Consider the following 21,352-nt stretch of genomic DNA (forward strand, 5'->3'; position numbering starts at 1 on the left):
GCAAGCAGGAGCCTGCAGCAGCGAGCCTCAGAACCTGGGTCTTCGGACTCAGGCTCACAGTATGGCGCTAAAAATAGCTATGTAGACGTTTGGGCTTGGGCTGGAGCTGAGGCTCTGAAGCCTAAGGAGCAGATGGGCTTCAGCAGCCAAGCCCAAATCGAACATCTACACATCGGTTTTTAGTGCTCTAGTGTGAACCTGAGTCTCGCTGCTGCGGGATACGGCTTGCTGTGTAGACATACCCTCTGAGACTTGGAACTTGTGTACACTTGAAATGCTACAGGGGCTCAGCTACAATGCTGCAGTGCTTCAGTGTAGACACTACTGTCGGTATAGGTAATCCACCTCCCTGAGAGGCGGTACCTAAGTTGATGGAAGAATTCTTCCATTGCCCTAGTGCTGTCTGCATGGAGACTTGGGTCAGCTTAACTACCTTGTTGTAATTATGCCAACCTAATTTTCTAGCATATACCCCCTTGATATATTGGCTGTTCAATACTTTATTTTGGGCTCTGACTCAAAAGCAAGTTAGTTAAAACAAGAGCATCTATCATAGACAGCTTATATTTGGGCGGAGCTATTGTGTGCCCTGCCTCAATTGCAACACCTATGACAAATAACCAAAGTTTGCATAGCAGCAGTATGCTAGGAGTCTATTTTTCCCCTCAAGCAAAAGAAGAACACTGCTGTTACAAGAATGCTGGTTGGAATCCTTACTGATGCCAAGATTTATTTTCTTATTAGGCAAACATGATAAGGACAAGACAAAAGCAAACAACATACAAAAAGCAATTGGCTATCTTATTTGTGATCTCACTAGAGAATTAATGATGAGAAGATGGTGGGGTAGGCTAGACACTCAGTTTAAAGGTGACCCGCAAAGGATTTTTTAAATCGGGGTTGGCTTTTATTTATTTATTTTTTTTGCTTTATTGTATGAACAGTATGAAAGCCTTAAAATTCTCCCCACTCTCCTCCATTGTCTTTTATCTTGGAAATAACAGAAATGGCCTGCAAAGTCTGGTCCTCCCTGGCAGCTAGTTTTGCTAGAGGACTTAAGGTGAGCCAACCCCCCCCATCCTCTTAAGTAAAGAAGCAAGGATGTTAAATTTTAAGATTGACCAAGTGTTCAGTAGGTATCAAAGTTTTAAACAGTCTTGATTAAAAAAACCAAAACCTTTCCACTCACTCAATTTGTACTTTCTTGCCTCTTGGTCAGTTTCACTAGTTCTTTAGTCACCAAAGGCTTTTTTCCTCCTCCGTTAAGATTTTTCCACTGTTGCTACCTCCTGTGCATGGTAACACCACGGTGATGCTAGCATAGACAAGATGGATGCCGTAGTGTGACAGTTGCCCTGAACTGTGACATCATAGCAATTTTGGGACAACTGTAGGAAAATAATGTAGTGTTGCTAGAGACAGTGTGTCAGGGCTTGCTTTAAAAAATAAAAAAGCTTAATTATCTCCTTTTGCTTGTTACCTTTAAATGGTTATTCATGGCTTTTCAGCCAATTATGTTATAGTAATGATCTGTTTATAAAATTTGGTTGTTTATTAACCAGAGGAGTTAAGAGCCTAACCTTTCCCTTAACTCATCTTAAAAAGTGATTGAAAAATCATTAGTTCTACAACTTGTTGCATAACATGCCATGTTTACATATTGTTACTCACTTTCCATAAAGACCTATATGGGGCCATAGGTGAGAATTAAGACTCTGTACACAAAATTGTGTCATTATTGACATTTTGTTTGCTGCTTCTGTTTCTTCACTCCTAGTTATTCTGATTTTAATTATCCTTCAAGGAAATGGTGATGTTGTTTTGGTACATCCTCCCAGATGCAACTTTTGAAAATCCATATCCAGTTTTGTCAATGTGGAACAAATGGATTTGTGATTGGAAGAGTCATTTGAAACAAATTGGACACTTCCGGATTTAACTTTTGTTTCCTTTGCGTTAGCTTGTCTTGGCATTCAGACCTAGACTCTGTGCAGAGTTTGTCAGGAGGTGAAACTCACCGGACTGGTTGAGTCTCACATTTTTACAGACATTATGCGGCACATAGAACCACAATAAAATTAAAGTAGCAGGTCAAGAACTTGGGCAGCTGCAGGATTCTAACAACTTGCTGTTGCTTGGCATCCGTAAGTCACTTACCACCAGTTTCCCCTTTTCAGCAGAGTTTAAGATCATACTGAAAATGGTTGTTTGGACTAAGCCATATTTGTTTACAAGGCATTAGTCAGGTGCTTAAGCTAGATGTGTCCCCTGTTATGCGCTACTGGATTGCTTCATATTGAGGTCTGTTCGTTTGCATTGTTTGCTGTTTGCGCAGTGTTGCCAAGCCACATAAATGTCATGGAGCCACTTACACAGTAATCATTTCTCTGGTGTATGCCTTTACTCAAGCGGATTGCCTCTTACACAATAAGAAAAAGGAAAACTCAACCTTTAAATATATATGAATCAGCTATGATTATAGGAAGGCATTTGTTCAATCCAAGTTATAAATTTTGTACATGCTCCTTGTCTTTCACGTTTAGCCAGGAAGTGGTAGAAATACTGAATCATGTTGGGAATGAGAGGCTATTTCAGCATTTTGTAGGTATGGCCTGCATTCCTTGTTCTTACCTAGGTGTACAACTTTGCATTTGGTTGGATTAAAATGCATTTTTTTTTTTTGCATGAGCCTTACTTATCAAGGTATTAGAGTAGCAGCCGTGTTAGTCTGTATTCGCAAAGAGAAAAGGAGTACTTGTACAACAAGTACTCCTTTTCTTTTTATCAAGGTATTATTACCCTGTCCTCATTTACCATTCCAGCAGTCTGTCATCTGCAAAGTTTTATCGGCAGTTTGTATATTTATTTCCCAGTCACTGATGAAAGTGTTGAATAGCATCGGAGCTAGTACTGATCTCTGCAGAACCCCACTAGAAACACACTCGTTCCATGATCATTCCCATTGAGTGAGAGCTGGAAAACAAGTTGTTGTCCTCCAACTCTCACTCAACATAGAATCCTTCCCAACTTCTCCATTTTCTCTGTGGCATTTTTTGTCCTGATATGGTGGCCTGAGGATTGTAGATGGAGTAACATTGGTATAAGCATTCGACTTTATTGTTAAAAATATACCTATGGTTCTAGAACTATACATAACACTACTTCCCCTCCCTCCCTGTGATGAGTTCTATTTGAGTGGTTTACATTCCTAATGGACTCAGATTCTTCTGATGTAATCTTATGACTTCATGGCCTTCATAACAAAATCTCTCTCTCAGACAAAAATCTCTGACTCCCCCAGACAAAGGATGGCTTAATTGCCTTTTATTTAACTTTTAAAAATTAGCTATTGATTTTTTTAGAAAGTCTCTTAATATCTAAAAAATCTTGACGTTAGAGGATACTCAAAGTTCACATGTCTTCCAGAAAGTGCAGCTATGGTCAGAAAAATAACTCTAAAAACCAACATATTCCTATTCAGCATCTCTCTGATCCCTGTTTGCCTTAGGGTCATATCTGTTTATTGACAAAAAGGAATTTTTGCTCCTGCTAGCACTGCTGAGCCAATACACTTAGAAGAAGGAAAATTCTGTTTTGGTTCATAGATCAATAAAATGCTCTTCTATATTCCAGTTAGTGAATCTGCTTGTGGTTATATACCAAGAGTCAGCAGCACACAGCTTGACTTCTTTCGATTTGGCAATTTGAAAAAAGTCTCTTGACAAAGGAAATTTGAACTGGATGTCCTTTGAGAGGAATAAATATACTACTCCTGGGGGAATTCTGCGCCACTGTGCAATGCAGAATTTTGCAGAAATTAACATGTGCTCAGAATTTATTTTCCCCCCCACAGAAATGGGCTGCAGTGCAGCTAGGGGCCACTGGACTCAGCAGAACTCTTGCACATAGAAGACGCTGTTGGGGAGGGGGAAGGACCTAGAGGGTTTCTGGCAGCTGCAGTTCCCAGCACGCCCTGAGGGAAGGAGTGGGCGGTGCTCAGGAAACTCCTTGCAAGCCTGGGACTGAGCATCAGGCTGTTTCTTCCTCTGGATCCATGGGCTCAGGGGAGGGGGAGGACAGTGTCTGGGCAAAAGGGGAGGCCCCCACAGCTGGGCTCTAGTGTGGGGGTGCGGGTATCTGGGCTGTGGTTTTTTTTGGGGGGGTATTGGCTGGGGGGGCATCATGGGTGGGCTGGGGGGGCGAGGTTGTCTATATCTGCCCCCCCCACCCCTCCCTCGGCTGGGCTCTGGGGAGGAAGGGGACAGAGAAACAGTTAAAGAAACTCCTAGGACAACCTAGTTCCTCTCTACTCCTGGGGAAAATTTTGTGTGTCTGTATTGTTACAGACGTACTTGTTGACAGGTATTTTGAAATAATTGAAACTGGTTTCAATTATTTACCAAAATAATTGAAACTGGTGTGATTATGTAGTGGTGTTTTGACAAAATTTGCAGAATTATGCAGAAATTTAAAATATTGTACGCGGAATGCTCCCAGGAGTAATATACAACACCATGGTTTACACTGTAAGCTCTCTCATTCAGTTATCTTTGTTTTGCCTTCATGCTTGTATGTAAGACATCTGGCATTATTTGTGCAATTAAAATTGTTCCACAGCTATTTCACAATAAATACACTTAATGTATGACAGGGTGGTTAGAGCAAGAAGGGAGGGTGAAGTTTATACACCTTTGCAGTGAACTTCACTGTGAAACAGGTAAATATTGAGTCTGTCCTGTCTCTTTAGTGATCAAACGCAGCTACAACAGGGCTTCCCTCAGCTAAAGTACCGGTAAAGTGTGGCTTGCTTTAGCTAAGTTCTAAAGAAGTGGAGGAATCCTCTAGTTTTCTTCAGCTCCAGTCCTCTTCCTAAAGATCCTTCCTCATTACTACACTTGGCCCTGGGCTAAATACAGAAGTTGCACTGGTTTAGTTAAAGGTGTTGTTTTGCACAGCTTTAGCTAACTCTATGCAAACTTTGTATGTGGACATTTAGATCATGTAAGTCTAGTTTTCATAACAAGGGCAAGTTGAACTGATGTGTGCTAGGTTTAAACAGATGTACATGTCCACACAGAGTTGCATTGAGTTTAGCTAAATAGCTGCAAAACCATGACTTAAATTAATCTGACGTTTCTGTGTCTAGACAAGACTGCAATCCTTTAACTCTCTGTGTGCTTAGGCAGAACTGGTTCCACAAAGCTAACCTAGCCCTACTAACTTGTAAAGCTCTTCACACAGGTCCAGTACTTTTGGTCTTCCCTCTCACAAAATGGTGTGTTAATCCCTTCCCTGCCAACCTGTTTACAGGATCTCCCTTCCTAGTGATAGCATGAAATAGAATTCTTAAATTTTCTCTGGTAAATATTTTATATTTATGTGCAGTCAGGTTGTTGTTAGGACTTCTTCATCCCTTATACACAGGGCCCTACCAAATTCATAGTCCATTTTGATCAATTTCACAGCCAGAGGGTTTTAAAATTGGTTAATTTCATGTTTTCAGTGGTTTATATCTGAAATTTCGGGGTGTTTGTATGCATGGGGGGTCCCAACCCAAAAGGTACCTGGAAGTGGGTCTCATCTCCCCCCCCACAGCTGCCATGCAAGGGAAGGACAAGAGCTGTCCCCTCCCAGCCCAGCAGGGATTCGCACCCAGGAGCCCCGCTAGCTGTGGCCCTCCCAGGAGCAGGGGGATATCTGACCCACCTCCACAAGTCTCCTCCAGCTGCATGAACCTCTGAGGCTGGGCAGGGGGAAGGTACTCCAAGGTGGGTTTGATCTCCCTGAGAGTGGCCGTGCAGGGAAAGGACAAGTCCTCTCCCTCCCCAGCCCAGACAGGACTTGCAGCTAGGAGCCCCCTCACTGGGGTGTTCCCATCAGCAAGGGGGAGATCAGGTTTCATGGGGAAGGGCTTATTTCATGGTCTGTGACACATTTTTCATAGCCATGAAATTGGTAGGGCCCAAGTTATACATAACATTGTCAACTTCTGCTACAACATGTAACTGATTTGTACGATATACGTATACTATTTAGCAGTTAACTTATGCTGTGATACTTGCACCTATATGCAGGTGGACAGAGTTTAACTCATATTTTGATATTAAGTCACCAGCTAAGTTTGGTGAACAGTGCATCAGACAAATATGAATAATGAAATCAGTTATAGAAGTTGACTAATATTTCTTCATGACATTAGATTTTAGCAAAAAGAAAAGGAAGTACTTTTTGGCAAATTTGTTAGTCTCTAAGGTGCCACAAGTACTCCTTTTCTTTTTGCGAATACAGACTAACACGGCTGCTACTCTGAAACCTGTCATTAGATTTTAGGTTATGTTTAATTGGCCTTTCCATTAAACTCTTGTCAGGCAGCTTAGGCTTTTGTAAAATGTGTCTGAGGTAGAAATATCTGTCAAAGGGTTGAGTCTTTTTTCTGAAGTTTAATTGAAGTAGACTAGAGTGTTTGAAAAGGGAAAAGAATTAAGAGGAAATAGGTTTGCTAGGCACTTGAAACCAGATTTTTAAAGGTATTTAGGTGTTGCTTAGCTCAGCATTGCAAGGCATAAGTGACTTAGCAGTCTAAGTCCCATTTTCAAATGATACAAGCATTTAGGGGCTTATGTGCTATGCTTCAATAAGACATAGGAGCCTAACTGCCTAATTTACATTTGCAAATAGGACTGTTACCTTATATTTACTTCACAGTCCACCTGTAATTTGTTAGCAACATTAGCAGTTTGGACGACTATGATCTAATTTTTAGAAAACCCTAGGTGCTAAAGCATAGCCCATCATGTTACCAGAACTAACTAGCAAGCTCCTCCCTCCATTTAAAACTCTTAATTGCCCATACAGTTTGAAGCTTGGGCAGAAGATCATTACTGATTTTACTGAATTGGTTGGTAAACTAGATGTAGGTTAGACACCTCCAGGATTTGGCCCTCTTTTTGATAAGACTTAAAAAATTAACAAGAAGCCACAACTATATGCATTAGTTGCTTTTCAGAATATATAATTGAGCTGTTCAGGACCAGAAAATACACTGCAATTTGTCTGCTGGGATCAGATAGGATTTTGGCGTAACTTTGCAAGTTTAAGGCACAAGCCCAACACTACCTGTGAATGATCCTTAACTGGCCCTTGAGCAGACTGAAAATATACACATTTGTACTCTTGTAAATTTGAAAGACTGAGGGTTTTGGCATTTTTTTTAACTTTAATTTTGTCCTAACTAGCTGATTTAGGGCTTGCCAAAGTTATACAAATCCTTACTCATACTGAAAAAGCAAAGGTTTGTTTAATTAAAATATATGAGAAAGATCAAACTATGGCCCCAGTTCTATAAACACACATATGAATAATTTTGCTCATGTTGATTTCAGTGGAACTACTCATTGAGTACATATTCACATAAGATTGCAGGACTAAATGAGCCAAACATAGGCTCAGTGAGATAAGTTTAAGAAAAAGCTAAGCACTGGTAGAACTTAGTTGCATAGACTTACCTTACAAAGATGGTTTATGTTGTAGCACACATCTGTGGAACAAAGTAAAGGGAAACCTTCTAATTATAAGAGTTTGTAACTGTTAATTTGTACCTCTGTTGGAGAGGATAAATACCCTTTTGTAAAAGCTATTTAGAGATCAGGCAGCCTACAGGATTGTTTCCACTCTTAAAGCTCCCTTAATCACCGCCCCTTCTGCCCCATAATTGGGGAGGAGTTGTAAGAAGAGTTTTAAGGGCTTTTATACGGTGATATATTTTTATTAAGAATTTGACCTGATTGGAAATACTGATAGGAACATTAGCATTTAAACTGCATTCTTTAAAATCTAAAAGGTGATTCTCTAAAAATGGTATCATGAAACTCTGTGTTAATTGTGGTTCACTGATTTTCATATCAAGCTTTCTTAGTTTACAGGTAAAAGGAGGTCTTTTTCTAACTGCTAGATCTGCAAATAACCCAATTCAACCCCACAGCCTGTGATCTGAAAAATAAATTATCCTTTTCTCTTCATGCATAGTTGTTAGTAATAAAGGAAAAAAGTGGCAAAGCCAGATTAAGTTCTCAGTTACACCTGGGCTGCCCTAGTATCTTCAAATTATGTTCTGTTATAGAAACACAATCCCTTTAAAAGCCAATAGCAGTACACAGTTATAAATGAAACCTAATTTGGCCCCCAGAACTTTTTTTTATTGGTGATGATGTGAAAGGAGGAGAGAATCTAGCTTGACTCTCAGATCATAGGATAACTAGAAATAAAATTTTAACTTTGTACACCAAGCAAATTTGATATAGAAGTAATTAAAGCACAACTAAAGTGGGACCTCAGGATACTATTTGTATTCACTTTTCAAGATGGTATTGTATTTAGTGCAAGATAATTGAGCCTTTAATCCTGTAACTGGACACCTGGATGGGCCCTTTTAAGAAAAACAAAGAATTTTATGTTTGATTTCTTCAACATCTAGGCCAAAGGGGAAACTAGTAGCTAAGGAATATCATGTTTTCTGGATATCCATAAACAGGGGAGAGAGGATATTTGTCACTTTTTCCCTTCTTCAGTCTGGATAAAGAAGGCTTGGAAGGAGTTGTGTTTTGTTTTGTTTTTTCCTGCTTTGTTGTTGTTGTTGAAGTGCTCCTGGAAGAACTAGGGAAATTCAGTGGGAGTTTCTTAGTCCTTAGGTGGACAGGCAGGGGTTGAGTCTTTCACAAAGATAAATTTTCTCCTGTGTGTGTCTGAGTTAATTAGATGTTAACAAAAGCTAATAAAAAACCAAAGTTTTAAACAGTCTCTGACTAAACTCCATTCCTATCTCATTTGCCAAGGTTTCAGGGTCTTGATGTCACAATCCATTAGTTTGAGATCTTCAGCTGAAAAAAAAAAAAAGCCTACATTTTTCATGTGTTTAAAACAAAATAAAGTAGGCATTTAAATACATTATAGAGAAGCAAAAGAGTGCGGAGTATTTTTTCCTTTGAAGGTCATCTTAAATCTTTGAAGGTATCTATTTAAGTTCTTGTACAGCATTAATCACAGTGGTATTTAAGCATGTCACAAAATAAAGTGTATGCATAAAGATATATTTTTCTCTTGTTCCTTCAGTCTTCAGGGACTGGACTTTGTGTGTGTGTGGTATTGTGGGAAAGGTTTTGCATTTTTCTCAAATCTGGGTATTTTTGTTATCCATTCAAATGATTTTTTGAATGCCTTTTATTTTGTCAGATCTGATCCCTAGCTTTCTCCTCTAAGCTCTTAGGGCTAGATCCTCAAAATAATGAGGAATCCGTTGGCACTTTAAAGACTAACATTTATTTGGACATAAGCTTTCGTGGGTAAAAAACCCACTTCTTCAGATGCATGGAGTGAAAATTACAGATGCATCTGTAATTTTCACTCTATGCATCTGAAGAAGTGGGTTTTTTACCCACGGAAGCTTATGCCCAAATAAATCTATTAGTCTTTAAGGTGCCAACGGACTCCTCGTTCTTTTTGTGGATACAGACTAACACGGCTACCGCTCTGATACTTATCTTCAAAATAGATCATTACATTGCATTCTGGACTCTTTTGAAAATCTGACAACAATCTCAGGTGTTGGGCACTTGAAAATCTGGCCCAGAGCTCTTTTGAAATAGTCTGGAATGAGATCTTCACTCCTGCTTTGGATACTTTATGCTGAGTAAAAGGGTTGGAGGTGTATAAGAGGCCCTAAATATTCTGATTCCAGCTGGGTGAGGATTCCATTGCCACAGAAGCTGTGAAAGATAGCAGTAATGTTGCCCTCAGAGGACCCCTCCTAACTCCACATACAAGGAATGTTCTGTGATGGGGTGGGCTAGGAGAGGAGCGGTTTGTTGGGGTGGGCCTCAGCAGTGCCTGGATTCTGGGCATTGCTGCAGCCCGTAGGACCACCTGGAAAGCAGTCTTAATTTAGAGAGGCCCTCGGTGCTCGTTAAGTTGCATGTGGGGTCTCTCCAGTCCCAGCCCAGATCAGGATGCAAAGTAGCTTAAAATGACACTGGACCGCCAAGCCTGTCACTAGGTTGTGACTTCTGCCTTTTTTTAGAATTTCATTACAGCTTTGGTGCCCACTAAGAGAAGGTGCTATGAACAATCATGGCAGTGTGAGGAGTCAGGGCTGATAGGTAGAGGACTGCTGACTACTGCATTAGTGCATACATGTCCCTAGCGCACTAGAGTGCTGGGTGTAAACTTTGTTAATTTCCCTTTTTAAAAAAGGGAAGAAATCTGTTTTACATGTAGTCAAAAGAGTATTGTATAGAGAAACACGGTTCTATTTTTTTTTTCTGCTTGAGCGTGCGAACTTGCAGATTAGATTTAACCATTGCATGTGCACGCAGAGCACATGCTGAAAAAAAATTTTCTTACTGTTCTGAAACTTCAGTGATTGTGCAGCTAATCGTTTTTTAAAATTAAACTCTTACTCTTCAACTTAAATGTGAACTCCAAAGCAGGAAAATGAGAAGAGATAAGCACAGATAGCTAGATTGTAGAGCACATTTGACACGGAAATATTTTTGTATGGCTCAGAAAGTTATGTCTGCCCTCCCCCCTCAATGAAATCTTGTGATAATACCTTGCTTATTGAAGCTGTTTCTGAAAGAATGAAGCATCCTGGGACCCCCTCAGTGAAATAATTAAATTGAAGTTTACAAAGAATTTGAAAAAAAATTGCAAAAATGAGTAAAACTTGTTCCTGTGTTGAATACTGTGTGCCCAGACCTATCTAGTTAATATAATATTGCACACACAAATCTGTTTAGCGTTACTAATTTTTACCTTGCAGTTGGTCGTTAATGTGTTTTATGGCAAGTTTTTCTTTAACATGGATTTGTTTTTAGAGTTAGATAATTACAGTCAACTGGATTAAAAATCCAAAATCTGATTAATTGGGGGCATATTAGATTGACCATCTCTTACTTCAAGACCAAGAGAAGGAAATTACAGTTCTTTTGAATGTTTATGCATTTTCAAGTTGACTTGATTGTTCTTGTGATTATCAGCCTTTTAGGAATTTAATCAAATAAATTAACATATTTGCATAAAATAAACATTCCTGTTTATCTTAAAAAGCACTGTTTACAGCTACTACCCTAAAACCTAAGGTTTACTAGGGAGCAACTAAAACTAGTACTGTGCTAGGATTATCAAAGAGAGACCATTACTGAAATATGAAGGGTTCCTTTCTGGTATCTATGAAGAATTTCCAGGTTAATGGAATTACAATAAGAAAATACCTTACGCCTCCCTGTTTTCTCTTCTCGGCTCTTTACCGCTCAGCCTTTTCCCACTTAATTTCTGCATCTCCATCTTTTCATCCTATTTTTTCTTCTCAATCTTCCTCTCCCTTTTCCCTCCTCCTGCCCTTCTGTTTCTTACCCTGTACATCTGTTTCCCCTTCTGTGTTCTTCCTGTTTTCTTTAGGGTCACATTCAACAGAGGGGGAAATGACCACACATTCAATCGTACCTGAGTATTACTTTTTTTCCAGTTGAGTGCAGCTTCTGGGAGGAGGGAAGGGAGATAAATGCCCTCAAACTTAAACAAATAATAATAAAAGTTATTGATTGTTGGTAGTGGCTAATGAGATAGCTGTGTGTTACTCCTGGAAGGATTCTGCGCCAAAAAATTAAAAATTCTGCAAATTTTATTTGTCAAAATAATGCAGTATAATCACACCAGTTTCAATTGTTTTGGTAAACTACCATACAGAAAAAAGTCACAATAACTATTCAGCATTTTGTAAACACATGAAAGTTAAGTTACAAGTACTTGGTAACGAATACCCTGCATTCCAGTTATAATCCTGGATTTTCATTTAAACTACATTAGAGAGTGTGCGCGCACACAGGTATGTACGTAGAATGTCATTTTAAATTGCTCAGACTGTCACACATGAAAGTCATTCAGTTTTGCTAATCATCGTCCTGGACCTAGCTGGGTACTTTGGGAAGTGTTTGGTTCTGGTTGTCCTGACATTTTATTGACTGCTTGGTAAATATTTTATTTGCCCTCAAAAGGCTTGCTGCTTTTTTTTTTTTTTTTTTTTTTAATTTTTTTAATGGGTAAGTAAAAATCTAACCTCAGGAAAAAAGTGAGAAAGCGCATAGATCTTTCTAGCTGATTCCTTTACTGTCATTTATAAGGCTTTACATCACTCTGGCAATGTACGTGCCTTAAAACTTCTACAGGTTTTTATGCTCATGGGGGAATTGGCTGAGAATGGGAACAATGTTATTAAGCAAACAGGTTGCTACATTTCTGCCTTAGAGAATGAGATCAATTAACCATCAACAGCAACATTAACAAAATGTAGGGTTTTTTTTACAAAAGATATTTTCTTTAACTTAAAAACAAACAATTTTCAGTAACATGATACTAATATTTAATTAAGTGTTTTTTCAGTTCTCAAGAAGTTATTTTTTTTTAAGTTGAATTTTTATTTATTAGGCAGACAATACAAAGAGATTCACTTAGATTTCTGACTCTGTGCTTGTGCCTTCAACACTTTCACAACAGTCTTCTGCTCCTCAATAAGGAAAGCTCGTTTGATTCTATCACAGACACATTTAGCACACATGGAACTGCCATAGGCTCTGCTAAAATGCTTCTTTGTTTTTGACAACCTCATAAGGACTTTAGGGCGCACAGCACGAACACCGCGAAGTCTTCCTGGATACACACCACATGCAGACATTGGTGCCTTGCCAACTTTCTTAGTGTAAAGGTAAACAGTCCTGTTACCTGGTGTCCGGGACAGCCTGGTCTTGTTAGAGGCTGTGTTGTAGGACAACCTATGACGGTATGTCAGAGGCTGAACCATTTTTTATCATTTTACTAGGCAGGCAGGCTTCTACACTTCTGCCGGGGGACAGAGCCTTCCTCCTGCATAACAAAATACCCTACCCTCCTCCACGCCCTTCAAGTTGCAGTATCAAGAGAGAGGAACAGAGTCTCTCTCACTTGTTGGCCAACCCTGCCCCCTGACAGTGATACGCGTCTACCCTGCACGCACGCCGAGCCCCCCGCAGTGATTTGCGTCTCTGAAGCTGATCCAGGAACGCTGGAACAGACACGCTGCCAGGACTGCTGGGGAAGAGACGTGTGTTCCCCCTGCAGATTTCTTTTGCGTTTTTCTGCACAGGGGCCACAGAAATATGTGGGCCATATGAATTCTGCACCCCCACAGTGGTGGAGAATTCTGTCAGGAGTATGTTGTGTTCAAGGAACCATAAAGTCTACTCTTGCCCCATCATGTTTCTGTGAATGCTTGAGAAATTCTTAACTCCTTATGTAACATGAGTGGTGCTCTGTATATCAGCCCTGAACAGTTTTAGGCTGAAGATGTCTGTATGGTTTTAAAAAAAAAGCAAAGAATAAAATTCAAATCTGAAACCCATTTTGTTTGTAAATTAATGTGCAATAGCTGTAACCTACTTTATTGATACATTTCTGGGTTGTTTTAAGAGCACATGGAACCCATTTTATGGTTAACTTTTATTTGGGGCTAGGACCAATTTAGCCATTTTAAAGCACTATATTTATATAAGCGAGCATGTAACCAGCCAGGGAACATGTTCTGCAGCTATACAGCTTGTTATGTGTCACTGTAGAAATGCATGGATACCGGCTGACAAACATGCTTCCTGACCCTGCTGCACTCTACCAGTGTTTATTTTAATAAAAACCCACTTAAGTATAATTTTATTCAGTGTCCATTCCTCAGAATAGTTCCGCTATATAGTTCCATCACACAGCCACAGACCTGGTTGCAAAGTTTGTGATGCATGGGGGCGGGGTGAGGAGTCAGATGGAGGGTCATGTGGGGAGGTCACATGCCCCCCCCCTTGTGTCCCTCCCAAGAGTGCAGTACCAGCAAGAAATTATTTCTACTTGCACCACTGATTGTGGTGTGTATGAGGTATGTGTGCTAAATTCCTTCAAGTTTTCTTCCTCTGCTCCCTCTCTTAGCTAATTGGTGATAGTGTTTCACAGCGAGGCCTCAGCTGTGGTTCCCACACCTGAGCTTGTCCTTTGACACTGCTCTGCCAGGGAATAACTGAGTATAGTGGGGCAAGCAACAGAGACCTCACTACTGGACCGTTTACTCCTGTTGGAATTCTGCAACAATACTATGGCTCCAAAACCCTGCCATTACCAGCCCAAGGCAGGGGGAAGGGTGGGAGAAGGGGAAGAAGAAGAAAGCAAGAGTCATTACAAAAATATATTTTAAAAGGTGAACTGAAAATTATGTGGGTTTTTTGTTTTAAAATGTGTCAAGACCTGAGTTCAATGTTGTTTCTCCTGCAGACTGATGGTACTGCTGACACTTAATCAGTATGTGAAGCTGCATTCCTGGTAATGATTTTAAGTAGAGATGGGTCATTACTGCTAAGTTTCATCCAGAATTCAAACACCCTAAAGTTCAGGGGAGTTTGGATCTCATGTTCCAGTATGGCTCATTTAGCTTTGATGTTAGTGATGATGTCGTTAAATCTTAAAGGGGAAATACAAAAACCCTAAATCGTACCCTCGCCTTGTCAGGTCAGTGACACAGGAGCTGATTTTACACTATTTAGAATGAAAAAGAATTACATTTTAAAACAAATGTCTCTTCTGTGTAATAATAGTGGATCTTAAATAGTTGTCTGTATATATTTATTTATTTTTAAAATTTCTGTTCACTTTCCTTTGTCATGAAAAGCAAGCAAATGCTTTTTCACAGTCATGGAAATGTACTATTCTAGGCACAAAACTTATCTACTGTTTATTGTGATGATGGCAATTGAAAAAACTAGTGATATTTTACTTGCCTGAGGAAGGGAGAGCGCAGTGAGTAATATTTCTAACGCGGATTCCACATAACTTGCAGGAAAATTATTATTAAGCAGCAGGTCCTGCATGGACTGGCTTGCAGGGTTAGGATCTTACATTGCACTCTACACCAAAACACTTCATTGCAGGTATCAGCTAATTAATATTTCCAGCAGCCCTGTGAAATAGTGAGTGCAATGAAGTTCCACTTCAGTGGTCTTTTTAATATGTTTTATTTTACCTAGGTGTTCCCTAAAATTTACTTCTGTTGTTTTCATGTACAAGAAATAAGGTTGTAATCAAACCAAAAGAAACTTGACGTAACTGTCAAGAATGTACATGCTGAGTAATTGCATGGTCTTACTTTTGTTATTATTGTTCTACCTCTCTCCTTCCCTTTTTAGGTTTATGACTCACTTGTTATGCCTGAATGTGGACAATAATCTGTTTGGGGCAGGGGATTTAAGCATGCATAACTTTATACATGTGAGTAGTTCCATTGTATTCAGTGGGACTACCCATGTTTGTAAAGTTTACTCACATCTCTGCATGATCAAGGCTGTTTCTTTGAAATACCTAACATGCTTTTGGGTTCTATCAGATAACAAATAGTACTGCTAATAATATGGCCTTTAACTTGTGTATTTCATGCAACCACTCATGTTCGTTTTGTTGAATGCACACCTTTTTTCTGCAATGAGATTTAACAGCAAATTTATACGTAACGTAGTGCTTCTAACAAACATCGTTCAAGAAGGCTTTTTCAGATGGAGTTTCTTCATTGCCTGTGACAAGGCTGAATCCCCACTGAGGCACTTCAAGTGCAGAAGATGGGGGCCCACAAGGATTTTAAAAATTAATACTTGCCACTCCAGGTTTGTATTAAAGTCCCAAGCTTTTCTCTGACCTTGGCTTGGTAAATACTGCCACCGCCCAAATGCAAAAAAGCCCCTTGGACTGAGGGAAGGAGCACTTGGGAATTCCTCACTGTGGGGTACCCTCAAGCCCTTTCACCCCCCTCTGGGGAAGAACTGAGAAAGAAAGCAAAGGAAATTAGCTGTTGCTACCAGCTAATCAAACAACATGCACAAACCTCTTAAGACACCAAAAATTCAATCCTGTTCTTAAAAAAGGTAAATTTTATTAAAAACAAAAAAGAAAGAAAATACATCTGGAACTTAGGTTTTTGCTAAATTTTAAAAGAGCAGTTCCAAAAATTAAGCGCCCAAAATAGCTTTCTTGGGGGTTCAGCTTAAAGGTTACAAGCAAACAAAAGCATCCAGGGTTAACACAGAGGAGTCCATTAGCCATAAGAAATAAACAGAAATAAACCTAATCGTGTCTTCTTAAACTCCTGATCTACTTATGCATTTGGGGGTTCCAGATAAGTAGTTCTAGGTATGGTCTGATGATTTATGATCATACCTGGCTTGAAGTTGCTTACAGCATTGCTGCTCCGTATTTCTGCTCTCAGGAGAACAAAAAACAGACAAAGGGAAGTTTTCTTCCCCCAGTGTTATAAAGTTCTAGCCCTCCTTATTGGCTCTTTTGGTCAGGTGCCCACTCCTTTTCTTTTACCTGTGGGCTTGTTAACCCTTTACAGGTAAAGCAAGTAGAGAACAGCTACTAAGAGGAATTTTATAGTTAACTGGCTGATTGGGTGTCCATAAAAGGGAGCTACTCCCCACCCCCACCTTCGTTTATCACAGCCTGTAATTTGAACAGTAGTTTTATTTCCATTTACATAAGAGCTTTTATGTGAACTAACAGTGTGTAACTGATTTTAGATTATTTTGAATTGGTCATGAAAAAGACAAGATAATGTCTTGATTCTATTATATACCTTATGTGGGTTTCATCAGGAATTTAATAAATTTAGTAATGACTTTTTAAGTTCAGATGTATTTTTATAAACTTGACTGTATAGAAATTCCCTGAATGTGACTGCTACTTCCTGTAAACTGAAGTGAACCAAAGTTATTGCACAAGAAGGGATTTCCTTTACTTTACTGAATCACACGTTTAGCAGTATGATTTAAGAGAACTACTATAGAGTTTTTACATCTAGAAAGCCTAAATATTACAAAACATATGCAAGAATTCTAGGAAGATGATATTACTAAAGGGAGGACCAACTGCACCATGTTACCAGTAGGGATGTAAAAGGTTAACCTGCTACCTTGGTTAAGCGTTTAAAAATAATTTTAATTGTTTAACCGGTTAACTTTTTTAACCAGTATTTACATCCCTAGGTAGCACCTGGGGAAAGGGGACAAGAAGATGCTTTCTGAAGAGAGATGCTTGGTGGCCTGTGAAATTTTAGGAGTGGTACCATATGTTCCAGTTGTTTTGTGTATGCAATAGAATACAGAAAGTGTAAATGAGGTTGGAAGATTGTCAGAGCCCAGACCAGTTTGAATACTCACTATTTCAACCTAAAATTAAGCCTTCTGTTTTAGGTTGATGATAATTTTGTGACGATCTAATCTCCCTTTTTCATGACTTTTTTAATACTTGGGGTTTCATTGGATGTGACTATACCAAGTTGTATTGCCATAATTAGATTTTATGATCAAACCAAACATTATCTTCAACACTTTCACTCTTTAATGTTTCCACAACCTCTGACAGTTTAATTCTCTTTGAACACTGCAGTGTTAATTTGTGCAAAACCTCCTTTTAACTTCTAACTTTCTTTCCTTAAATCACTTATCTCCTGAAGTGACTCATTTATCAGCTGGTGTCTCTTCGCTTTATAGTTTTTTGTGCTCATTCTTTAGCTATAATTACTGTTCTCTCCATGGTCGCACAAGGGTCTTATTCTTTAAAATTTCAGTGGCATTAAACTGACCTCTGCCGTGCTCTGCCAATAATTTATCCATTTAAGGCATTCAACAGACCTGTGTCCTCTACCAGGAATTTATTCATGGCATTCAGTGGACCAATGCCATTCTCTGCCAAGCATTCTTTTACAGTGGTATCCAAAGTACCTACCTCTATTCCCCTTATGTTACTCAATTTCTCTTTAGGAGAGAATTCTACATAGGCCCAGAGATTAGGTCGCTACCCCTTCACCCTGGGAGTTTAGAACTACTGAAATTTAGTGTCATTTGTACTGCCCCATCCCCAGAATGTTGGAATTATTATTATTTATGCAAGATATTACCTTGATAGCAATTTAAGCATAAATTCCTTTATTAAATCCAAAGGCCACCTAGTATTTATACAATTGCTCTAAACATGCCTAAAAAGCCTACCTTCAAACGGTAACAAAACATTTCTAAGCATTTGATCAAGGTGATTACAAATGGGCAAAACCCAGGGGTGCTTAGACCCACATTGGTTGACTCCAACTTAAGGCATGGCTACACTTGCGAGTTAGAGCACATTAAAACAGCCCCGGGTGCCCTAACTCATGACGCGTCTACACTGGCAAGACACGTAGAGCCCCCGGACTCCATGGCTGGAACATTCCTGGGACTCCACCTCGACGAGAAGCATAATGCTTGCTGCGCCCCGGCTGGAGCGCCACTGCACCAGTGTGGACACCGTGGTCTATTATTGTGCTCTGATTGGCCTCCAGAAGTGTCCCACAATGCCTGTTCAAGCCACTCTGGTCATCACTTTGAACTCTACTGCCCTCCCTCAGGTGACCAACCGTCAGACTCGCCCTTTAAATTCTCTGGGAATTTTGAAAATCCCCTTCTTGTTTGCTCAGCAAGGCATGGAGTGCTCTCAGTGCATCTTTCCGAGTGACTATGCCTCCATGCACCAGGCGATCCCCAGTATGGAGCAATGACGAGGTGCTGGACCTCATCAATGTTTGGAGGGAGGAAGCTGTCCAGTCCCAGCTGCGCTCCAGCCATAGGAATTATGATACCTTTGGGCAGATATCAAGGGACATGATGGAAAGGGGCCATGGCCGGGACGCACTGAAGTGCAGGGTTAAAGTGAAGGAGCTGTGGAATGCCTACCGCAAAGCCCGTGAGGCAAACCGCTGCTCTGGTGCTGCCCCCGCGACCTGCTGTTTCTACAAAGAGGTGGATGCAATACTTGGGGGTGACCCCATCTCCACTCCGAGGACCACCATGGACACGTCAGAGCCCAGTTCAACAAGGCAGGAGAAGGAGGAGAAAAGCTGGAACGAGGGTGCTGAGGAGGAGGGAGACACCCCTGCATTCCTAGATGTATGCAACCAGGATCTGTTCTCAAGCCAGAAGGAAGGTAGCCAGTCGCAGCGGCTAGTGCTTTCAGAAGGACGAGTCAACACCAGAGGAGGTGCCCGGTAAGCGGCTTTTATTTTGGGAATGAAGTTGTTTGGTGCAGCCTTTTGGGTCGTGGAGGGTTAGGGCTGCATGCATGCCTAGATGTGGAACAGGGCGTTGATCACGGTAATCGGCCTCAGTGATCTCTTCAGAGGTCTCATGCAGAAGCTGGTCAGGTTCCTTGGCAGAGCTACTGTGCTCCTTGTCCCAGTCAGGCTAACATGTCCACGCCACTATGCTGTGAGGGGTGGGGGGATCACTGCTGCACACAGGCAAGCTGCATGTGGGCCAGGGTGGAAGCCATATTGTAGTAAAAGACCCTCCCCTTGCTTCCTAGGTCACTCTCAGCAGCGAGATATCTTCCAGGACAAACTCCTGTGGAAAATGTGGGGACAGTGTTCAGTATAGGGGCCCCCTGCAGCTGCTAGCTCTCCCCAAGGCACAGAACCCCAGAGGACAGTACGGCTGTGAAACAATCAGTCCCCCTTGCCCCTGTGCTTAGTCACCATTTTGGGGCTCCTGTGGGTTATGTGCGCTTGCTTTGGGATGGGCAAATTCTGCTATTGTGTAGACTGTGCTTGTCTTTAAGTATGGGTGAATCATTGCTCTGTCTGGTGTGAACAATGCTGCCTCTGTTAAGTGTTGCATTTTGGCCTTTACAGATGTGACCTTGAGATCTCAGCCGTCCTCGTTATCACCAGCCGAAAGACTCCAAAGAATTCAGAAGAGGCCATATAGAAGCAAAGAGGACATGATGCATGAAATAATGTAGCAGTCCCTTAATGAAAATCAAAAAGCGCAGGAGTGGCGGGAGAGTGAAAGGAGGGTCCGCCAGCAGAATGTGGATCACCAGCGCCAAAGCACGGAGCTGCTGCTAAGCATTATGGAGCGCCAAGTGGACTCGATACAGGCACTCGTAGCAATGCAGGCGGAGCACTACTGCGCCTGCCCCCCTCGCCCCCCCCCGCAGCCCTTGTCCCAAAACTCTTTCCCTTGTGCCCCCATGTCACCTCCAACCCACTCTCCCCAACATCCAGGTTCTTATCGCCACCAGCTGCCTCCAACACCTGTAGCTTCACCATCCAGCCCTGCAAACTACGACCCTTACCTGCTGCACTCAACCCCCATCACCATGCATTTTAGCCAGCCTGAAGTGCAGCACTCATTGCACAGCACTCCAGACAGGAAGGCTGAGTATGATAGCAGGACATATGCAAATCTGTGATTGAACCGTTCTTCACCCCTCCCCAACTTTTTGCCCTTTCTGTTTCCCAGGCAGTTGTGTTTCTTTTCAATAAATGAATTTTCTTTTCAATAAATGGACTTTTTGGCTTTGAAAACATTCTTTATTATTGCATTAAGTAAAAGATATCTTAGCCCGGGAAAGCAACAGGCACTACAAGTCAGTGTAGCAAGCACAGATTCCTACTAACATTGGAACCACTGCACTTCACTCCCGTGCAGGGCACCAAACATTACTGTTGGCTTTCAGCCTCAGATTGTTCCCTCGAGGCATCCCTAATCCTTGCAGCCCTGCGCTGGGCCCCTCTAATAGCCTTGCTCTCTGGCTGTTCAAATTCAGCCTTCAGGTGTTGAACCTCCAAGTTCCATGCCTGAGTGAATGTTTTACCCTTCCCTTCACAAATGTTATGGAGGGTACAGCATGCGGATATAACCGTGGGGATGTTGTCATCGGCCAGGTCCAGCTTCCTATACAGACAGCGCCAGTGGCCCTTTAAACGGCCAAAAGCACACTCCACAGTCATTCTGCACCGACTCAGCCTGTTGTTGAACCGCTCCCTGCTGCTGTCAAGGCTCCCTATGTAGAGTTTCATGAGCCACGGCATTAAAGGGTAAGCGGTGTCTCCAAGGATCACAGTGGGCATTTTGACTTCCCCTACAGTAACCTTCTGCCCCATAAAAGTCCTGGCTTGCAGCTTCCTGAACAGGCTAGTGTTCCGAAAGATGTGTGCGTCATGCATCTTTCCGGGCCAGCCTGCGTTAATGTCAATGAAACACCCACGGTGATCCACAAGTGCCTGGAGAACTATAGAGAAATACCCCTTCCGATTAACGTACTCGGAGGCTAGGTGGGCTGGTGCCAGAATTGGAATATGCATCCCATCTATCACCCCTCCGCAGTTAGGGAAACCCATTTGTGCAAAGCCAGCCGGTGCTCATCATCCCAGACTTGCATGACGTTGTGATCCCACCACTCAGTGCTTGTTTCCCAAGCCCAAAAGTGG

The 21,352-nt window shown here is 41.2% G+C and overlaps 2 protein-coding genes and 1 pseudogene across 4 annotated transcripts in view; 2 read left to right on the forward strand and 1 right to left on the reverse strand.

The window, feature by feature from the left end:
• The window catches only part of JAK1 (Janus kinase 1), a gene marked incomplete at its 5' end in the record, with an annotated part of 110,096 nt that overhangs the window by 14,072 nt on the left and 74,672 nt on the right, over positions 1–21,352 (forward strand). The gene's annotated exons all lie outside the window — the stretch shown is intronic.
• On the reverse strand, positions 12,444–12,889 carry LOC311525737 (large ribosomal subunit protein eL34 pseudogene; annotated as a pseudogene). The gene has a single exon. The product of its transcript is annotated as a large ribosomal subunit protein eL34 pseudogene (transcript).
• Positions 18,112–19,962, forward strand: LOC311524592 (myb/SANT-like DNA-binding domain-containing protein 7). The gene is made up of 2 exons (XM_084635830.1): positions 18,112–19,126; positions 19,769–19,962. Exons 1-2 carry the CDS (start codon positions 18,600–18,602, stop codon positions 19,842–19,844), a joined length of 603 nt encoding a protein of 200 aa, XP_084491956.1. The 5' UTR covers positions 18,112–18,599; the 3' UTR covers positions 19,845–19,962.

The sequence above is a fragment of the Lepidochelys olivacea genome, assembly GCF_965140295.1.
Source record: "Lepidochelys olivacea isolate rLepOli2 genome assembly, chromosome: 8".
In the NCBI taxonomy this organism is placed as follows: Eukaryota; Metazoa; Chordata; order Testudines; family Cheloniidae; genus Lepidochelys; species Lepidochelys olivacea.

Coding starts and splice junctions, on each gene's coding strand:
- LOC311524592 (XM_084635830.1), top strand. CDS start 18,600: ATGCCTCCATGCACCAGGCGATCCCCAGTATGGAGCAATGACGAGGTG. Junction 19,127..19,768: donor AACACCAGAGGAGGTGCCCG/GTAAGCGGCTTT, acceptor TGGCCTTTACAG/ATGTGACCTTGAGATCTCAG.